Source organism: Nicotiana tabacum, chromosome 22 (assembly GCF_000715075.1).
Source record: "Nicotiana tabacum cultivar K326 chromosome 22, ASM71507v2, whole genome shotgun sequence".
Classification (NCBI taxonomy): domain Eukaryota; kingdom Viridiplantae; phylum Streptophyta; class Magnoliopsida; order Solanales; family Solanaceae; genus Nicotiana; species Nicotiana tabacum.
In genome coordinates this window covers 228,817,388-228,840,233 of record NC_134101.1, presented here as the reverse complement: position 1 = coordinate 228,840,233, position 22,846 = coordinate 228,817,388, and the positions used below count along the sequence as shown (strand labels likewise).

The following is a 22,846-nucleotide window of genomic DNA, read 5'->3' as shown; positions in this document are numbered from 1 at the left end:
GCTGGGGCCGCCATCAGCCCCTGACTTGAAAAAAGCGAAGCAAAATCACCTAAAAAGGATCAAAGTATTCTTAGAGTTATTTACCTTACCTCAAATAATGCATTGTTTGAGAAAGTTGCCAGTGCAACAAGGACAAAATGACTCCAAAGGAGTAAGATGAAGTGAAGAAGGTTCATACATGAAGCAATCCAAAATCTTTGACTATTTTATATGAGCGTTAGCAATTGTCAATCAAAGGAAACCGTATAGGGAGCATCTTTTTTACAACTCATGTCAAATGAAAAGTCGCTGCAGAAACACAATAAGTCCTTAACGGATGTATTCCCCGTTTCTTTGCTGGGGAATATATTAGGAGCTTGTTCTCTCTTGAGTTCTACAATTTCAGATCTCGTGGAGGACACTGTAACGAGCAGCAAATAATGCTCGTGGACAAAATCTCACCCCAGAAAACAAAAAGGAAAGGGTGGAGAGTGTAAGGGGGCATCATCCCCCATTTTATACAAAAGGAAAAAGTTGTTTGAATGAAAACAGTAAATGTGAAGACTGCACAACTACTGTCGTTTTGGTAAAGGAAGCAAGCAATCATATACCCGTTCCATCCGTGATGTAATCCTGAGTTTATGCACAGTTTGAATATCTGGCTTTGCCAAATCGATGATATCCTGCCTCAAACTATAAAACATGCAAACGTCATGTTAGAGTTATAACATTTCAGAAAATATACTTTTCAAAATCGGCGAAACGTCCCATGCCTTGAACAAAGCAAGGGTTAAGATAAAGGACAAAGAGAAACAAACCTTATCCATTCACCAGTTGCTCTTGCATGTCCTTCCACAGCACAGTATAAGCGATCCAGATAATATAATGCCAACCCCAACATGCATTGAGCATCTTTTTCCTGAAGGGTTCGGGGAAAATAAGAAAATAGGGAAGAGAAAAAAACAAAAACAAGAACTCAGCTCCAAGCTATGGCAGCATTACATGCAAGCACCTAGTTAACTTGTTGGAGACCAAAAGATATTTACTACATAACTGTTAGGGAGAACGGAATTGAGTGAAGGGTTCTAAATTACTAGATGAAAATGGGTTGTATGATAGTGAAAGAAATATGAGATTCTCAAAGGCACAAATACTAGTGTACAAGGATCAAATAAAGATGTTGATAAAGTTCAAAGGGCCTTACTTGTCCTTGATCTTTGCAGCTTTCTAATTGCATAATCTTTCTCTCTATTTCCACAATTAGCAGTCGTCGTTGAATTCGAGCAACCCTTCCCCTGCCTTCTGCTCTCTTATCCTGATCTCATTCAAAAATTAATGGCATTATATGATTTTGCACAGCATGTCAAGACTCTTAAAAAAAGAGAACTACATTAACCATCAAACATCTCAACCAGTAATTTCCATTTCCTTTCTTCATAGTTTCAAAAAATAATCACTTCCTCATGTCAATAGCATTAGAACTTAGAAGGGGGAAAGAGAAATGAAGAAAATATTCGCTGAAGCTGTCCTGAACTACAATTGAGTCCACTTCTTAGGTTTAAGATGGAATTGGAAGTGCCCAATCCAGTAGGATCAAACAATTGCGTACAATTATAAAGATTTCATTTTTGTATAATATAATATGAAACTATTTTGGTGAATTGCATAACAAGCCTCCCTCATCAGAAAACTGCTTCACTCCATCTCTTTCTCTGGAAAACTCTTCTCTATCTTTTTCTTTGATGAGATTGGAAATAGGTTTCCTTATTTTTCTCCTATACTCCAATACTCCGTGTAGAGAAATCTCTGAACTTATGACCATCCTTTCCTTCAGTAATCTTACAACAAACAGGACAACAGAAGAAAGAGTAGTAGCTGAACCAACTGACATAGCTTGATATCATCAAAAGCAGAGGCTTCAAGAACTGTGTAAACGGGGTGTGGGTAGAAAAGACGGCCTTATACAAAAGTAGCACAGTTAAGCAAAGTTGGAATACTCTCCCTGCTCCCCCTCTCCCTACAGTTCCTCCTCTTTGTCTCTCATGCAACAAAAATCCTAATCCGTCTTACAATTATTTTTATTGGACTAATATTATGTTGCAAAGATTCAACTTCTGTAGTCCGTTGGACTTCTAACAATTAGTTTGCCTAGTATGGTTCTCAAGTGACAATGGCATCAAACTTTTGATGTTGCACTGATCTGCCTTAGGGTATTCCTGATCAATTTTCAGAATATTCCTATAAGGAACTTCTAAGTATGATAAAAAATTCATCACCGTATTGTGAACTCAATTCTTGAATGGAAATCAAATATAAATGAAAAAACCAGGATCACAAACATTTAGGAGAATTCTTTAGCTATGCACTAAAAACAATCATACACACAATGAAACCAGTGTACCTGTTTAAACCAAGCGCGCACCAACATGATCACGACGAGGGAGAGGAAGAAAGCAGGCAAAGCAGCTAAAATAGCAAAGTTGATTTCATTGGCCCTAAGAATTTGATCCAGTTCCAGCATAGCCCTGTTTAAAGTATGAAAATCAGAGAAGAAAATAAGAAAAGACTTGAACTCTCAGAAGTTCAGAACAAGCATATCAGTTGCTCTCACTTACTCTTCAATGTCAAGCTTCAGCTTCTGAACCTGTAATGCAGAAATGATACGTTAGAAACATGCCAAAACCAGAAAGAATTGATTACAAGAGTATGGAGTATATTACCTGGATAAGAAGAGCACGAGAAAGCTCTCCAGAAAAAAGATTTTGAATTGGATGCATCAGTTCCTTTTCATACCTAAAATAAAGAATCAGTTAGCAGATAGACATAAAAGCACACACCTTGCTGTACTGTGGACCCAACTGCTAGTAATGTGAGAAAAAATTTAATCTGCTTCAAACGTAGTCTGTTAGCATATATCCAAGCTATGCAACAAACTTGTATTATTGCATTAATAAACATTCAACATATAGCAGGAAAGTGTATAAAATTATTTTGCAACTGTAACTGGTGCAGCTACGATTATTATGGTTGAAAGTTAAAGATTCTGCTGTTACATCAGAAACCCCAGTCTGTTAACTAGAATGAGAAAATAGCTGGTCCACTCTGCCATAACACCACCACCACAACAACAACAACAACAACAACGACCCAGTATAATCCCACAAGTGGGGTCTGGGGAGGGTAATATGTACGCAGACCTTACCCCTACCCCGAGGGGCAGAGAGGTTGTTTCCAGGAGACCCTCGGCTCAAGAAAGCAACAAGAGAAGATATATTAGTATCAACAATAGACTCATAATAAAATAACAACAATATAAGAAATACGAAATAGATGGATGGCATAATAATAACCAGCAGATAAAGCCCTGCATCAGTAGATGACCAGTAGCAGCCAAAGACTAACTCCTAATTGGCTAGTCTCACTCTAGTGCAACAACAACAACAACTACCCAGTAAAATCCCACATAGTGGGGTATGAGGAGGGTAATGTGTACGCAGACCTTACCCCTGCCCCGGTAGGACAGAGAGGCTGTTTCCGATAGACCCTCGGCTCAGAACGACGGAAATAAAGAAAAACAAGGAAAACAAGAAAAGAAAAGAGAATTCATTAGTAATTCCAGTAAAAACCATTATAGTAACAGAAGCATAAAAATCAAAAGATGAATGACATGGAATAACAGTAACCAGAGACTAAGGAATCTAAGATAAACAACAAGAATAGTGTGGGTTCAACATAAACTGCAAACCATCTAAGATCAACCCCAATCCAACCCCGCCTCACCCCCGGCACGCAGAAAGGCAAGCTCCACTACCCCTATCCTACAACTCTAATGCTAGTCCTCCAGGCCTTCCTATCAAGGGTCATGTCCTCGGAAATCTGCAGACGAACCATGTCCTGCCTGATCACCTCTCCCCAATACTTCTTAGGTCTTCCTCTACCTCTTCTCGTGCCCACCACGGCCAACCGCTCACACCTCCTCACCGGAGCATCGATGCTTCTCCTCTGCACGTGCCCGAACCATTTGAGTCTCGCTTCCCGCATCTTGTCATCCACAGGGGCGACGCCCACCTTCCTCCGAATATCTTCATTCCTGATCTTGTCTATCCTAGTGTGCCCGCACATCCACCTCAGCATCCGCATCTCTGCTACTTTCAACCTCTGGATATGGGAGTTCTTAACCGGCCAAAACTCTGCCCCATACAACATTGCTGATCTAACCACCGCTCTATAAAACTTACCTTTGAGTATCGGTGACACTTTCTAGTCACACAAGACTCCAGATGCAAGCCTCCATTTCATCCAGCCCCCCCCCCCTATGCGGTGAGTGACGTCCTCGTCGATCTCTCCGTCCCCCTGAATCACCGACCCAAGGTACTTGAAGCTATCTCTCTTGGGGATGACCTGTGACCCAAGCCTCACGTCCCCGCCTACATCCCTCGACTCCGTGCTAAACTTGCACTCCAGGTACTCTGTCTTAGACCTGCTCAATTTGAAACCCTTAGGCTCGAGAGTCTGTCTCCAAACCTCCAATCTCTCGTTAACACCTACCCTCGTTTCGTCAATTAAAACAATGTCATCAGCAAATAGCATACACCACGGCACCTCCCCTTGAATATGATGTGTCAAAGCATCCATCACCAAGGCAAATAAGAATGGGCTAAGCGCAGAGCCTTGGTGTAATCCCATAACAACCGGAAAATGCTCCGAGTCGCCTCCCACAGTCCTAACCTTAGTCTTAGCTCCATCATACATATCCTTGATCGCTCTTATGTAGGCTACCGGCACACCCTTCGCCTCAAGACATCTCCAGAGCACCTCCCTAGGAACCTTGTCATACGCTTTCTCCAAGTCAATAAACACCATATGCAGATCCTTCTTCTTATCCTTGTACTGTTCCACCAACCTCCTAATAAGGTGGATAGCTTCCGTAGTGGAGCGACCCGGCATGAACCCAAACTGATTGTCGGATATAGACGTCGTCTTCCTCACCCTCACCTCTACCACCCTCTCCCAGACTTTCATGGTATGGCTAAGTAACTTGATACCCCTATAATTGTTACAACACTGGATATCACCTTTGTTCTTGTACAACGGTACCACTGTACTCGACCTCCATTCCTCCGACATCCTTTTCGTCCTAAAAATTACATTGAACAACCTAGTCAGCCATTCCAATCCTGCTCTACCCACATACTTCCAAAACTCAACCGGAATTTCATCTGGCCCGGTCGCTCTACCCCTACTCATCTTACGCAAAGCCCCCACGACCTCGTCGACCCTAATGCGCCTGCAGTACCCTAGTGCGGTGTATAAATATTCACAACTTCCCCCTAACCTACAACCTTAATGCTCGACCTTCACAATTCCCTGTCAAGGGCCATGTCCTCAGTAATCCTAAGTCGCGCCAAGTCCTGTCTGATTACCTCTCCCCAATACTTCTTAGGTCGCCCTCTACCTCTCCTCGTGCCCACCACAGCTAGTCGCTCACACCTCCTCACCGGAGCATCAGTGCTCCTCCTCTGAATGTGCCCGAACCATCTGAGTCTTGCTTCCCGCATCTTGTCCTCCATGGGGCCCACGCCTACCTTCTGTCGAATATCTTCATTCCTAATTTTATCCATCCTTGTATGCCCGCACATCCACCTCAACATCCTCATCTCTGCTACTTTCATCTTCGGGACGTGTGAGTTCTTAACCGGCCAACACTCAGTCCCATACAACATAGCCGGCTAACCACTGCTCTATAAATCATTCAAAACACCAAAAGGTTCAAATCATTCAAAAACTTGTCCTGCAGTTTCCAAATATTGAAAACCCTTCTTACATCTGCATGATACAACCTGTAATTGGCTGAGCAGGCAAGCAGCACAACAAATTCTTGAAACATAAGAAGCACTAATCATTGTAATAAAGTTGCAAGGATAATTGCTTCTGGAAGAGGACAAGGACCATTAGATAAACTATATAATATTTTTTTTGGTAGCAAAAGATATCTATTTAAACACTAAGCAGAAGTTAGCCCAGAGGGCATAACAGAAGTTGTAGCAGCACTCATAGAGTCCCTGCTAGTACTGAAAGTAGAGATATAGCTACTTATGGAAACATAGTCATTGCCAAGACTTGCCAATTTAGTACATAAACTATTCGAAATACTCTTAGGAATTTTTTTTCCTTCCTTGTCTGCTGTTAAAGCTTCAATAACAAATGCTAGGGGATATGGGTACATCCTGATTAATTGGTCGGAAAGCTTGTTACCCTCCTTCGACAAGAGGTCTGCTACTTTATTTCCTTCCCGGAACCGATGCTTGATTTCTGGGTTCCTTAACTGTATCTCCTTTAAAATGCACATAAAGTACTTTATAAAAAAAACTTTTATAAAAAGATGCACATTAGTAATTTGTTTATAGGAAAAAAAAAACTTATTTGCGTTTTTTGACAAGGAAAAGAAATGCAGATAAGTATCTCAACGAGAATCTAGATTATCTGCCTTTACTTCCCACTAAAACCTTGGCTTATGAACTTCCTCTCTAGATTGCCGAAGACTGCAAGGCAACATGAAGCCATTTGGGTGATTATTGATCAGCCAACCAAGCCAGCACCTAGGATTCAAAGTTGCCAGTTTTTAGAACTCCAGCACACTGGAAGTATATTATCTTTCTCGGATTATCAGCTAGACAACAGTTAGGTAGAAAAGGGGCTCAGCATTCGTAATAGGTGCTCTCTGCGCGAGAAAGAAGCAGAGGATGTAAATCGCCTTCTTCTGCACTGTCAAGTGACCAAACAGATCCGGGACATGTTTCTTAATCCATTTAGAGTGTTCTGCATAATGCCAAAAGCAGTTAAGGAACTTATATGGTGGTGGTCTAGAAGGACATTGGAAAAATACATCAAGAGCCATAGCTCTACTGACTCTACCATCCTCCTGCGCATTTGCTGGATAATTTGGCTGGACCAAAATCACAGGTGCTTTGAAGGAAAGGCTGAACCAATACACAATCTTAAATATAAGGTCTTGTATTTTCTGGCTTTTTTATGTAAATACTGAAAAGTTATGACAGGCACAGTTTTTTAGAATTCCAAAGCTCCCCCCATTTGTAATAGGAATTGAATTTCCGCTTGTACATACTTGCACCTACTTGGTGCAGTTTTACATACATAAAATGCTTTATTTACCAAAAGTATCTCAAGTCAGATTAGGTTAACTGTTATATCTCCACACTCAACCAAATTACACGAGATGCATAAACAAGTGACTACACGGAAGGAATAACTCAGATCGGATGATAGGACAATGATTAGATGTAAACATATTCTGGTAAAACAATAAGAAACAGAGAGATGAATACAACAAAGAAGTCAATATACTCTAAAGTAAATAGTTATTAATGAGTAATTAGCTACCGAATTGACCCCAATGCGTCAGTGATTACTATTAGGCTTCATAATTCCGTCGGTCTTCTGAGTGGCCTTAATACCTCCATTGGCACCACACGCCGTCCCATAAACAGCTATACCTAAGAAATATTTGAGGTCCCCATGTCATCCACATCCACAGTCTACCATCCTCATTGTCCCATATATTAACCTACTAGCTCTAGTATCAAGAATCAAATGCTCACAACCTCTAAAATCCTCATCTCTACGCAAATATTGTGTTACTCATTCTGATCTGTATCTCTTTCCTTACTTGTAGATCCTCATCCCAGAAAAATAAATACATAGAAACTAAAGATACATGTAATTACAAGCAATTCAAGACCTGTATATCAAGAGTTTCATAGCATCTGAAAGGATCAAATAAAACATGCATGTATTTTCTTAAAAATCTAAAAAACAACAAGGGTGAAATATGAATCTATTAGGTTGCAACCATATCGTGCAAAACGGAAGGCAAATACAATCCTCTACAATGAGTAGTATTATTCAATCCCTACATATTAAATAAGCAACAAACAAAAACCAGAAGGAAGCCACACCTCATCATTACTATTTCAAGCATTTGCTGATCCGTTGCATTAGGTGGAGCCTTCTCACCCTTTGTCTGCTCAGTGAAAGCTTGCAACATTCTGCAAATCAATATCAAACCAATATCATTGTAACAGGTTTATCCCATAGCACTAAGTACGTAAGAGAAATCGGTTTAGCACTTAAGAGAAGAAGACAAGGCAGTAACCATTAAAAGAGTGAAAGAGAACAAGCACTGCTAGACTAAGTTACTCGGACGCGGGTGCGGATCTAGACGTCGGATCCTTCGAGATGTAAATTCTAAGATTCGGGGATACAGATTCTAGTAAGGATACGGGTGCGGGGATCTGGTTAAAAATAACTCAAAAAAATAAAAATAGAAAAATATCCATAAATGGTAATCCCCAAGGTTATTTCAGATCTTCAAGGGGGTTAAGGCAAGGTGACCCCTTGTCCCCGTATTTATTTGTTCTAGTCATGGAAGTATTTAGTAGAATGCTGAAATAATCAGAGCATCTGGGCTGGATTAGGGGCTTGCATATTGGTAGAAGAAATGGAGTAAACTGTAATATATCCCATATTTTGTATGCAGATGATACCCTTCTGTTCTGTGAAGCAAAGAAAGAACAATTCCTGTATCTTAGAGGGGTTTTCCTAATTTTTGAAGTTGTGACAGGATTGAGAGTAAACCTAGCAAAGAGCAGCTTATACAGCAACAAAAACAACAACTACCCAGTAAAATCCCACCAAGTGGGGTCTGGGGAGGGTAATGCGTACGCAGACCTTACCCCTACCCCGATAGGGCAGAGAGGCTGTTTCCGATAGACCCTCGGCTCAGGAAGACGGAAAGCAATAAAAAAAACAAGAAAAGACAATTCATTAGTAACTCCAGTAGAAACCGTAATAGTAACAGAAGCATAACAACCAAAAGATGAATGACATGCAATAACAGTAACGAGTAACTAAGGCCCGGGGCTAAGATAAACAGCAAATCACTGCATAGATGAAATAGCTGAAAAAATGTGCTGTAACGTGGAGCAGATTCCTACTACTTATTTGGGACTCCCTTTGTGTGCTAGGAGAAATGATCAAAGGATTTGGCAGGGGGTACCGAATAGGTGTTCTAGTAAGTTAGCTCCATGGAAAACGCAATATCTATCTCTTGGAGGTAGACTCACTTTGATAGGAAGTGTGTTGGATGGGATCCCAACCTATCTGATGTCTCTGTTTCAGTTGCCTGTGAAGGTGGAAAAGAAATTGAACACCATTAGGAGTAACTTTTTATGGGAAGGAAATGCAGAGAAAAGAAAGATTCATCTTGTCAAATGGCATAAGGTGATGACTAATAAGAAGGGAGGAGGCATGGGGGTCAGGGACTTGAGATTACACAATAAAAGCCTACTATATAAATGGTTGTGGAGGTACAATGATGGAAAAGTAAGCACCTGGAAGGATTTGATAAACGCCAAATACGTAAAGAGAGATGGTTGGTGTCCCCCTATGTGTCAAAGTTCTTCAAAGGGTGGTATTTGGAGTAACGTCAGTAGATTGCTGGGCAATGGTGTCAGAATCAAATTTTGGACTGATGTGTGGATGGGGGATGTAAGTTTGAAAATTAGATTCCCTACCTTGTACAACTGCTCCACCAATAAAGCACAATCTGAATTTTATTCTCCTAGTGGGTGGCAGCTAAATTATAGGAGAGATTTTCATGATTGGGAGTTGGAAGAAGTTGGACAATTATTTCAAATACTGCAGACAGTGGTGGTTGAAGAAGATAAAGAGGATGCCATGGTCTAGACAACTAGCAATGACATGAAGTATTCTGTCAAGAGTGGTTACACTCTTCTCCAAAAACAATCTGAGTATTATGTGATGAATTGGCCATTGTGGTGTCATTTGGAGTCTAATTGATGGCTGGCAAGGGCAAAAGATATCAAAGTCCCAGAAGCAGCTTCGGAGGACCATTCCCCTATTGCATTTTCTGGACCATTTCGGCAGAAAGAAACAGTGTCTGTTTTGAGAATAAAAAGAACAATATTGCTAGTCTCAAAACTTTATGTCTGCATAATCTATTTTTTTGGTGTAATAGGTGTTTATTAGATAGTATGGATCAGTATCTGGAATTTTTGGATTTGTTGGGAAAGATGTAATAGAGTGCTCTCTGTAGGTGCTGTCTGCCATGTTTTGTACTTCTTTGTGTACCTTCTTGGTAAACTTTTTATTAATAATACTTTGCCTTATAAAAAAAACAAATCTCTAAATTACAAGAAATTTTGTGGAATACTTGCGTATAACTTGTAAAGTGTGGATTTCTTTTTTATTCTCAAGTTATAGATACGTAAAGAATTGATTTCCTAGATAAGGTATGCTATTTTCTTTAAATTTACCCTAGTTTTGGTTCTGAAATTGTATCTCGTCTCGAATTTTTCCATCCGTCGTGGTCAAAGTACCCAAAACTATTTGACCAGATCCAGTACGGATCCCATACCCACACCTATACTAGTATCGTGTCGACACGGGTGCGGCACCTAAACTGCCGTGTCGAAGCAACTTAGCTGCTAGAGCATCATATTGACCATAAAGCAGCATGGTGTTTCTCAACAAAGATCACGCAAAATATTCTACAAAAAAATGTTGAAAGAAAATGCTAATAGAATACATAGCATTTTTCGGCCAAAACAAACTGGAGAAACATCTATTACAGAGGAGTTACAGCCACATAGAGCTTCTTAAGAGCTTATCCAAAAAATAAATTAAAAACATATAGCTTCTTAAAAAAATATATAAAAGAGCTTGTCCAACTTAGAACCTTCTTCTCCCGGTAAGATTACTTCTGTGTCATTGCTAAGAGTATTGAGCAACAAAAACAGTTCAAAACCAAGGAGTATATGGCTTGTATGGAAGTCCAGTAACTTATCAATATTTTTTTTTTGATAACCGCACTTATCAATATTTATTTCAGATAAAAAAAATGTATGTACAAGTATAATAAAAGCAAGCTAAGAGTATTGAGCAGCAAAAACAGTTCAAAACCAAGGAGTATATGGCTTGTATAGAAGTCCAGTAACTTATCAATATTTTTTTCAGATAAAAAAAATGGATTTACAAGCATAATAAAAGCAACTCATTCGCAAAGCATACTACTGTATCTTGTGACCTATCTGAGTTTGCATATTGAGCACAAGGCGTAAACGAAGTTATAGTTGACTAAACTAACCTATGTAGAGAATCAGCAGTTAACTGCACTTCTTCAGGTTCCATTGCTCCCTTCTGCCTCTTCCGGAAAGTGTAGAAAAGATCGTCTCTAATAGAGAGAAGCTGGTGAAAACAAGAGCTATTTAGCACAAAAACCAATTAACACAAAACCAAATATAAGATCTCGCCTTAACTAACCTGCTGAACCTACTCATGTCAGCAAAAAAAGACAAAAATTAGAAGAGATTAAGAGTTTCATCATTTCAAAAGTCCATCAGAATGCAAAGATCATTAAAATATGCTAGATATGCTATCTCATTCTCCGAGAATAAATGAGAACTAAGATGTAAGATGGAAACAAAACAGACGAACACGAGTTAAAGAAGTGTTTCTTAGCAAGTATGATCAGACAAACAGAAATAGAAAAATCAAGGAGTAAATATTCTCCTAGTGTAATATGCATGTACAATGTAAGAATCTACATATCCAAGAAGATTAAAAAAATCGAAGTAATCTTTACTTGGCATCAGCAAGAAAGCAATCAATATTGTCCAAAAGTTACAGATTAATATGATATTAAACATTAATCAAGAATTTTATGCTCTCATTAAAACTTGAAAAAGTCCTAGATCTATGCGATCAGGAAATATGTGTTCTAGTCCTACTTATGTGCATTAAAGATGTAAAGGATTTACACAGCCAACACAACAAATTTGGCATTGAAGCATAGTTGCTTGATTGATATAAGAACACAGCTTACCGGTTGCTCTACATGGTCATTCCAGAAGCTACGTGTTGAGTCCTTTGCCTCACGAATCCAATTGTCAATGTCAGAGCTTCCTACTAAACTGCTATGGCGAATAAACCATAATGAACAAATAGAGATGCCGACAATCCCACAGGTATACGGTATCCAGTAACGAGTAACTCTCCTGGGCTTTCGGTGAATTGTAACCTTCAATATCAATGGTAAACAAACAGTCCTCAAAAATCTGATTAAAAAAAGTCCTCAAAGGAAGAGTCAAACTACATGCTTTTCCTACAGATTTGTGTATGGGAACCTTTTATTAAACTTATTGGAACCAAAAGCCTTTAAGGAAGCATTATATTTATGAATTGCCACAGCTTAATTGTCCTGATCTAGCCAACCACTAAACTTCCTTCTGTCTAAAGTTAGCAGCAAACCCAGCATCCAAAAAATACGAGAATATGAGTCCTATATGTGTGTAATTACAACCCAAGAGCCAAAAGAAAGAAACAAAAAGAAAAGAGAAGCATCAGAGAGTAAACCCGGCAAGATATAGATTAAGATTTAAAACTGTGATAAAGAAAATAACAAAGCTCTTTTGCAAATCCAGATTTGTGTTTATTCACTTCTGTTTCTTTTGCTTCGGTAATAACTGATCAAGTTCTAGTCCACTTAAGTTGCTCGCTTTGCTTCATCACCCTCATTTTCAACCTCTTGTTTTTCACTTTCTTCCCTCATCTTTTATCAACTTTGAACAGAAACCTCCTAGTACTTTACTAATGAAAGCCAAAAGACAGCCCTAATATCAGTTTAAACATCACACTCTACCAAGCACCCGTTTAAAGATAAAAAGATATTGGGATCATAATTTCCAGACATATGACAGCAATGTGCTGCATTGAATAGAAGCAAAATCCCTTGTTTCCCCCTTCAATAAGATAGCCTCCTGATAACTGCAGCAAACATCAGTTATGCCAATTTTCTTCCACAATGTTACCTAATACAACCTAATCATATAATTCTGACATCTAAAATAAACAAGTTTCACTAGATGCAAACCAAGCATAATCCACTTAAATAATAACTTCTAAGACAAACAACCTCCACCAGATTCAACCCAAGTACAATCCACTTCATTAAAACTTGATAATTCATAATTAAGATAAATCTTGGCAATTAAAAAGAGATTTTAATTTGAGAGTGACAAATCAGTTGGATTTCTAAGTAAGATACTATTGTCCATTCATGTTCTTGTATTCTTTACTCTGCGGACAGATTTATGGGTCTGCTTTGTACCTTTACACAGTATAAAATCATTAGGCTATCTATCCAAGACATGCCATTTAATAAAACAATTGCATGATATTGGTATGGGAATTAAAAAACCGATATTTAGGCGACGCACACAGCGTGCTCGTATCAAATACTTGGGAGACGCTACTATATTCATACAAACTATGTATTTTACCTTTCTTGAATTATTTATTTTGTGACATGCGCATCCCTCTACCGGGATACATAAATCCTTCAAGGGGGCACCAGATAGAAAATTTTGAAAAATAAAGTTGTGGGGTGATTTGTAACAACAAAAGTTTAGAAATAAAAACCCTATTGAGGGACCTAAATATACAGTTTTTGAATTTGATTTGAATTCTGCATGTTTGAGGAATATCTGTATTCGAATTTTCTTTCCATAGTTGAACTTTATGAATGCTTTTTGTACAAAATGTTGGTTAGAAATAAGGCCATGGAGATTTGAGAACACAAAACAAATGATGTATTCCAGACTAATACTGTATCTGGAATTTTACAATTTTCAGGACTTTGTGTTGTATCCCAACCACATACATACTAATGTATGTACTTCAGCTATGCAGATCTTAGTTGACAACTAATTTCAAGGAATGATATGTACGTTATACAGCATCCCAGATAATTTGATGACGATGAAACTAAATTGAAAGCTAAAACATTAGAAGATGAACAGAGCTTTAACATAAAAAGATAAAGTTATCTCAATAAAAGTCAGTAGGGAACTCTTACAATGGCAGCTAAATACGTGTTCAATCTGTCTATATTTTGGTAGATCAGATTGGTGGCATCTCTAATCTCACAATCAGTCCATCGAGAGCCTTCTTGATTTACTTCTGGAAGTTTCTCGAATATCAAGGGAAAAGAATAGCTTTCATCAACAGAAGAGCTTTGCTGCAGAATCAATCAGTGGACAACGTCAAATACAAATATTTGACGAACATGTAGCTAGCAAAACAAATGTCATTTTCAAACATTTTAGCCGGGAAACCTTATCATTACACGATTTCCCTCACCTGGCGCATTGCATGGAAATGGCCAATTGATGCCTCCAACTTAAGAAATAGATCATTCATTTCAATCAATAATGTTGATAATGACCTCTCAGGATCCTTAACCAATTCCTCACCAGCTTTGTCAACCTTCATATAGACCTATACATATGCCAGGAAAGATATAAATTGAGAATTACCATACAGCATTGAAATATTCTTAAATCATCAAGCTATGCAACATTAAACCGACTCCTTAGAGAGATTATTTCTTCCAAGAACATCCAACTAAGAAGCAAGATCTTAACTTGATAACCCAAAAAAAGAAGTGAACACCAGTCTGTGGAATGCTATAGGACATGATGCCAAAACCAAACTCTTTTCTCTCTAGTAATCTATATATCGACCAATCAAATTAAGTGAAAATTATTCAGTAAAACTCATGTGAAATAAGATAAAAAACATGCATATGTAAAGATGCATACCTTTAAGTTTCAGGTTCAGATTAGTGATTACTTTTCTTATATCAAATTTCTAGTTTCTTATTCTTAATTGCTAATATATGTGCCATAATGTTTCCTTAGCAATCAATACAGAACTTAGTTTTACACGCTACATATTATTTGTTATTGCCCTCTCAAGATAGAGCCCTTGGGCACTGAGATGTGCGCCTACGCAATTTGGTGCTGCACTAAAGTGCCATCTAAGCTAAATGAAGTGCCCAACCTATGGTACACATAGCAAAGAGCTTTTAACTAGAAAGACAAAACTCATTTCAATAATAGCCATCTTACACCGCTTATGATAAGTGATTAAAAACATATTATTTATTCCAGAAAGTGACATATTTTATACGGACAATTCCTAATGAAGAGATATAAACGGAGAAAAGGTTATGAGAAATTTATGGAAATCGTCTCACAGATATATTGCAACTATAAAAGCAAAAAAATAGTGCGTAAGGCAGAGCAATGTGTTTGGTATGAAGGCGGGGATATGGACTGATAGAGAACGGCACTGCAAAATGTAAAGTAGACTAAAGAGGAAAATCAAAATTGAAGGATCATCTTGTGGACGAATTACAGTATCCAACTGGACCCTAAACTTGAAAAGCTTCAGTTCCTACCCTCTTGGTTAGAAGCTCAGCAACTCTTAAGGTATCCAAAACAAATGGCTCAGATTTTCATTTCCTTTCTACACAACCATAATAAATGTACATAAACCAGTATGGGATGAGAAAACGAATAAAGGGAACACTTTTTTCTTTAATAACGGGAACACTCTTACAGCATCAAAGAAAAGATTGATGGAATAAACTACCAACTAATGTTATATGATTATTCGTCACTTGATAAGCGACTAACCTGGGCCAAAAATGTAGCCAAACGATATCTTAAGCTACTCAAGATATTTATCCTCTCGGATATATAAGAAGATGCTAAACAATATGTATGTTGCACCCCAGAACCTTCACCAACACAATCGCGTATCAGCTGAGCAGTGCCATTGAGAAATGCAGACGGTCCTCTCTCACATACCATGAAGTATGCTTTTAGAGCATTTGATCCCTGAAATTGTACAAACATAACAATTCAACTTGAATTCTGTTTGACAAAAATATTGTATAAGCATATAATTTCAAACAAACAAAATAGCTAACCTCTGCTTTAGATTGCCAATAATCTAAGTTCTTCTGGACATAATGCAAATTTAGAAAGAGACACTCCATGATGTCCTCCAATGTACCAACAATTTTAGATGCCTCACATACAACCCTGCATATCCCCAGCTTAGAAACTTTTCTTATGAACAAATTGTTATCTCATCCTTCACTAATAAAGATATATTTTTAGAAATTTTCACCCCCCCCCCCCCACCTATATATAGATATATAGATAATGCACATATAAAACCCATACGGATATTTATATTTATATTTATATATCCTATCCGTGGATAATGCACATATGAAATGCTAAATTTAGAGATTTGAGAGGACTTACGTGGAAGATTCAGGGGAAGAAGAGGAGGAAGGGAAAGGAAGAGGGAGACAAGTCTTCCTACGACGTCGTTTAATGGCGCCTGAGCTGCTGCCACGGTAGAAATTGGAAATCCTGTTGACAAAATTAGTCGCCGGGAAGTAGTTGGAAATTCGATTCAAAAGGTAGTCAGTGTAGACGGAGATAGTAGTAGGTTTTAGGCCCTTTCCGGCGTTTTCCGGCGGCGGAGAATCCATTGCTGAGTTCACTGAGTTGACCAACGCCGGTGATCGGGAAAATGAGTACGGAGAGCTTGTGTCGAGTTAGCTGAATTTAAAATACCTGAAAAAACACTTTTTAAATGTTGGGCTAAATTTTAAACAGTGTTTGGATAGAAATTGGAAAAATAGCACCTTTTTCATTTTAGAAAAGTAGATGTTGCAAAACTTTTACTCCCTTTGTCCTATTTTATGTGAACATTTACAATTTCAAAAGTCAAAAAGAAGTTTTGTACCATGCTTTTGATTTTAAATTATTAGTTATTATAATTTATAATATTTTTTACGATTTCTAAATATATATAAATTTTATTTTAAAAAAAAAATAAAGATTCTATGTTTAATTTCGCATCATTTGACCCGTACTCTAAATTGTATCCTAATTGGTAAAAACTTATCCGCACCGGGTGTTTACACTAAATCAATAGATATATGATTATGTGTCTTGCATATGAACTCAATCACTTAACCATGATAAATTACATGCATTCTCATCTAATTAAATTAATTAACCATAGTGAATTAATATAGTTTGGTGTAAACATCCGGTGTGGGTAAGTATTTACCTAGGAACGGATGGAGTATTTCAGAATTAGTGCAATTATGAAAATTAATTTATGTTTTAACTCACAATAAGTTGTAATATTTTTTCCGAAATATACGATATAAGGTTTTTTTAAGCAAAAAAAGCATAAGATTTTTGAATAAATCCCAATTATTTAATTAAATAAAGTATAGAATATTTATTATAATTAGAATAAATGCTGTAATTGAAACATTGAACAAATGATAAAATTGCAAAAGTTGAAAGAAAAGTACAATAATTTTCCTTCGCTCGCGGCTTGTTTGGATGGTTGTTACCTATTATATGTGTTGTTACTTTAAGAAAAAACTACTAGTTGTCACACCTCCTTTTTGCGCGCTCGCCCCGAAGGGTAAAATGCGCGAGGGAGTTTTTTTATTTTAAGTGACAATATTCGAAATGAGATTATTTATTTAATTCAGAGTCACCACTTGGGAAAGGTTTGGCTTTTGGTGTCCCAAGTCACCGGTTTATCTTGAATCCCAAATCGAGGAAATTTTCGACTTTCCAAATGAAGTCTGCGAACCAGAAATTCTAAGTAAGGAATTCTGTTGACCAGAGGGAAGGTGTTAGGCACCCACGGATCCCGTGGTTCTAGCACGGTCACTTAAATTGTTATAATGACTAAATATCTGATTTTAATACATGTTATAACTTGTGTGCTTTTATTAAGTTTGAACCGCTTTTATTATTATTATTTTTTATGGAATTGCAACGTCGTGAAAATGCATTCCGAACCACGTCACAATCAATGCGCCCGTGGTTGTTAATACATTCCGACTCCGTTGAGATTTGGATTTGGGTCACATAAATGCGAACCCGAATTTAAGAATGTAATTTAATTAAATCGCGCCTAAAGAGTCTAACGCGTTATTATCTTTGGGGAAGTTAGTGAAATTCGCTAAACAGTCCGTCCCGAGAAATCTAAATATTTATTACGACCAATTATTGAGGGTCCCGCAATTTGCATTTGTATTTGGCGAGGCTCGTCTCATTTTTTTTTAAAGGATAAACCTACAGTGACTACATTTTTTCTATTATGTTTGTCTCTAAAAATGAAAGAAGAAAATATACGCTAATTAAATTACATGCTTGGCCAGCTCCGGCCTCTTATTAATTATTAGATTATAAAAGATGTTAATGGAAAATTGCACTCGAATTTGTTAGGCGGGGAATTATTTCATACCTTATTCCATGAGCGAACGTGCCTTTTAAAAAATATGCATACAAGATTGATAAATGTTAATTCACGCTAAACGTTCTCCAAGTTGAACTTAAACTAACTCGTTTTTAATGAGATTAATGGAATTAACTACTATAGGATGTTATTAATGGGGTCCAAACATTGTCCTATAAACTGCCTAATGGAATCCGATAGAGTTAAAACTCAAATGATTAAAGCTATGTTGCATTTGGCAAGGTTAGAAGCAGTCTGCCCTATATGTACAAAATATGACTAGAGATGAAGTCTAATTATCGATATACTAATTACTTGTGCATTCCACAAATTACATAACTATATCATGTATACAACTAAACAACTATAGATAACAGTATTAAACAAACTAAGTTTTAATTAAGTACAAACTACCTAATGCATTTTTCATTGAGTCATAAACCAAAAAAAAACTACATAAATCCACTAACATTTTATAAAACTACAAGTACAAAACCAAGTGATTAAACTCCTTCGCGCCTTTTATTTCATGCTCAACTCTACTATTACATCAGTGTGTACCTGGATGTTGGACACAAGAAGGAAATGGGGTCAGCAGGAACAGTAGTAGCATACACAACAACAACAATAGGTTTGGCAACACAGCAAAACCAGCACAACCAGGAACGACAGTAGCAAGAATTTCAGGAGCAGATTAAAACCAAGAGGAAAAAGCAGTAGCTTGAAGAACAGTACTCGCAAAATCAGCAGACAAAACAGGCTGCTAAATGAAGCCCAGCAGTGCAAAAAGATCACAGGCAGAGGCAATAAAACAGTAATTTCTGATTTTTGAACATTTGAGCAGAAAACCAACTGAAGCTCTTTGTTGTGAAACCTAACCTTAGAGTAGCAACATTCTGGAAAATTTCTCTCAACTACATAGCCTATATTTTGCTTTTAAGGCTCTTGGAACCTTTTTAAAATCCGGACTCCTTTGTTCTCCAAATCCTTTTAGTTCTAACTATGCTCTTTCTTTCTTCTATCTTTTCTGGGTTCTGACCTTTTTTCTGGTTTTAAGGTCTTGCTCTCCCCCCTTAATCCCCTGGAACCCTTCCATTTTTATAGCCCAAACTGACTTCATTCCACAGCCTGTTAAAACCCATTAAAACTGACCCCCCCCCCCCCCCCCCCCATGTTCTCTTTTCTGTCTTTCCACTCACAATTTAAAAGAAAAGTATTCCCCATGAGATTCCCCTGACAGCCCTCTTCCTTATTATAACAGTTTATCCTTTATTAATTTAAGCAAGTATGGGCAGCATGAGTATGTCCTGACAGCACATGCTGTCCATTCTACTTTAATTCATTAAAACTACAATGCACATGCTGTCCAAGATCTAAAATGAGTAAACATGCCAGCAATTTTATATCAAACTAAACTCTGGAACCTATATTAAAACTGCAGCTATAATCAATCCTTAGATGATTTTGATTCAACTAACAAACTACAAATAGTTATAATCAATTCTCAGCTGATTCAAACAATGCCTCAGTAAACAAAATTAAACAGCATGAGTCAGATTACTACCATTCCAAACTGAAACTAATTGACGACATATATCGAATCGACTACGCGAATTACAACACATACAATCAATAGCTAATGATCAGAATTGAACAGTATTAACATGGGATTCAAATTGTACTGTCAAAAACAAAGAATTACCCTGGAAACTAATTAATCGATCAAACTCATTCCAATCGATTATACAGTTTAAACACATACACTCATCAGTGAATAGAGAAAATTCGACCAAATAAAAGGTCTGGGCGAGGTGGACAGAATAGTCGACACAAGAATGAAAACAACTCAAATTGACATTTAAACATATAAACAAACATCAACAGACAACAACATGGAACTGACAAGGAGAAGAAATTACCTTAAGAAATTGAAGGTTAGACGACCCGGTCTTGGACTCTGAATCGGACCTCTTTTGAGATTGAACGGACTTTAATCGAAGTGTTCTCAACTAAGAACACCTCGATTAAGGTCTATTGAAACCCCAACCCTTTCGTTTAATTGGACAAAACCCTCAGATTCTGGATTTCTAGGGTTCTTGGGTTTGATTTGGGATTTGGAGTTTTCTGGTTAGATTCGAACCAAACCAAGCTTGGTTTGGTCACGAGGGAGGTCAGGGGAGTAACTGGTATGGATTTGGGGTGGTTTGGCATAGGTTGGGGTTCGGCTCGAATCTTCAAATGAAGATTCGAGATGATGGGGGAAGATTCGAGACGAACGGTTTGCAGATCCGTGTCCAGGGGGTCGAGGTGCACTAGGGGTGTTAATCTGGTGGTCACCGACATTGTTACCGCCGGGTTTATGGTGAGGGAACGGAAGGGCGGCGTTAGGGTTCTTGAGGGTGTTTGGGGAAAGAGACGATGGTGGGGGAGGGGGTCTGGCTTAGGGGGCGTGGGGGTAAGGGATTGGGTTTATATAGTTAGGGAGAAACTTGATCTAGGTCGTTAGATCATCAAAAATCAATGGCCTGGATTGATCAGCTCAGTGAAAACGACGCTGTATGGGTTAAATGAGACCGATGGGTCTCTAGGTGAGACGGGTCGGGTTAAAACGTGGGTATAGAGACGTGATCTTGGCCGTTGATCAATCTGAGATCAACGACCCAGATCAAGCATGATCAAAAACGACGTCGTTTGGACATCCCTGAGGTCAGCTGATCTGGACCAGGCAAGACAATGCTTTGGGACTGATTTGGGTCCAATTTGAACGGCCCAATTCTGATTTATTCCACTTTCAAACTCTTCTTTTTTTTCTATTTTTAATTAAAAATCCGAATTTACAAAAAATCCTAAAAAAATAAATTATAAAAAAAATATAAAAATTAAAATTATATCACAAGACATTAATTGATTTTTAGTAATAATTAACACACAATATCATATACTAATTAAACAAAAATCAACCTTTAAACGATAGAATGACAAAATTACCAAAGATAATATTTTTGTGATTTTTTATTCATTCAAAACCAAATACGATTTAATTAATTCTTAATAGTAGAACAAAATCCTAAATTTACACGTAACATATATTTTTTGTATATTTTTTTTTAATTGATAAAACCAAACAATCACAGACAAAAACTACAAATAACTACCAAAAAATGCCACGCAAATTCTAAAAATTGTACAACAAGACAATTTGTTTTATTTTTCGATTTCTTTTGGAGTAATTGTCGTGTAAACAAAAATCACGTGCTCACACTAGTTATGTCGGGCCATAAGCAAATTAGTACAAAAACTAACTAATTCATAAAATATTACTAATATTAACCAAATGCTACAAATATTAGCCAATTTAGCTATTTGGAGCAAAAAAAATCAATTTTTTGCTTTCTTTTGAGTGAATGTTGTTGGAATAAGTTGGGTATATCTTAAGAAGTTTGTACTCAGTTTTGGAATGATTTGGTAGAGTTTTGAGGTGGTTTGAATTAAAAATTAGGAGTAGAAGATGAACATGAAAAAAATGATGAGTGTATCACATATGTATCGTATGTGTATCAGATATGTTTCACATTCATATCCACGTGTATATGTGTGTGATATATATGTGTGATACATGTTTGATACATGTGTTATAGAAAAAAAAATTTAAACTCGATTTTATCTATGAAATTTGATATCAAATCACTTTCAATATTCCTCAAATTTTGTATATTGACTCATATGTATGTTGTCAATAAATTTCAACCATATTCATTGAAAAAAGTCCCTTTTTTCTTAGATTTTTTAAATTTTGTATATTTTTTTTATTTGTGTTTCATCAACTTGTTTGCTACCTTATCCATGAATTTTTTTGTTCGTCTTGTGTCTAATATTGCTAATCACGCTTAAAAATATGGAAGGAGATCTTTGTGTATGATTCTTGGAGAGAAAGAACCTTATTTATTTGAGTTTTTAATTTTTATATGTATTTGGCTAGTTTTAGTAAATCTGTGATTAATGGCTAGAGGTTGGTAATTCGGACTAGATGTGGATATGTTAAATGGATATTAATTTGATATTTTAGACATACGAATTCCTATCGAGATGAGTATGGGTGAAAATAGTTGTTTCAAAATCAAGATGGAAAGCGAGGTGCATAAGATTTGACAAAATCGGCTAAGTTTGCAGAAGGTCTGTATTCCAGCAGGGTTTTGTTTAAATGTGTAACAATTGGGGAAAACTCAAAGCATGAAAGTTGTAGACCTATGAAATAGCTTTCCAACGATATATTGTGGAGCCCAAAAAGAGCTCTGTACAAAAAGTTATGCCCGCTTTATAGAACAGTGTGTAACCACCGCGTTCGGCCGCGTTTGACCCCGACCGCGGTCGTGAGGCAGTGCTACAGCTATTTACCGTGGTTGGGACCGCAGTCAGGCCTACTGGGAAATGATGGCCGACTTGAGAAGTCGTTTTTTCCTATTTCGTCCCCCACAGCCCCAAAACATAAAAACTTGCTCTAGAAAGGAAAGCTCTCAGAAACCTAACTCCTTAAGGGTCCATCCACCATCTAAGGTAAGTTCTAATGGTGATTCTAAGTTAATTTCAATTCCCCAACACCTTATTAATATGGTTAAACCCTCCATATCATTAGATA

The 22,846-nt window shown here is 37.4% G+C and overlaps 1 protein-coding gene across 1 annotated transcript; it reads right to left on the bottom strand.

Moving 5' to 3' along the window:
• Positions 1 to 177: 177 nt before the first annotated feature.
• On the bottom strand, positions 178 to 16,519 carry LOC107777326 (protein DGS1, mitochondrial). Its single transcript, XM_075244045.1, has 14 exons — positions 16,197 to 16,519; positions 15,854 to 15,968; positions 15,558 to 15,761; positions 14,218 to 14,355; positions 13,934 to 14,095; positions 11,903 to 12,097; positions 11,165 to 11,265; positions 7,956 to 8,045; positions 2,700 to 2,772; positions 2,595 to 2,623; positions 2,381 to 2,504; positions 1,184 to 1,294; positions 798 to 898; positions 178 to 672 (listed from the first exon to the last, which is right to left on the bottom strand). The coding sequence occupies exons 1-14, from the start codon at positions 16,427 to 16,429 to the stop codon at positions 552 to 554; spliced, it is 1,797 nt and encodes a 598-aa protein (XP_075100146.1). The 5' UTR covers positions 16,430 to 16,519; the 3' UTR covers positions 178 to 551.
• Between the last annotated feature and the right edge of the window lie 6,327 nt (positions 16,520 to 22,846).

Coding starts and splice junctions, on each gene's coding strand:
- LOC107777326 (XM_075244045.1), bottom strand. CDS start 16,429: ATGGATTCTCCGCCGCCGGAAAACGCCGGAAAGGGCCTAAAACCTACT. Junction 8,046..11,164: donor ACTGCTGATTCTCTACATAG/GTTAGTTTAGTC, acceptor ATTGATTTGCAG/AATGTTGCAAGCTTTCACTG. Junction 2,505..2,594: donor CTGAAGCTTGACATTGAAGA/GTAAGTGAGAGC, acceptor TACTTTAAACAG/GGCTATGCTGGAACTGGATC.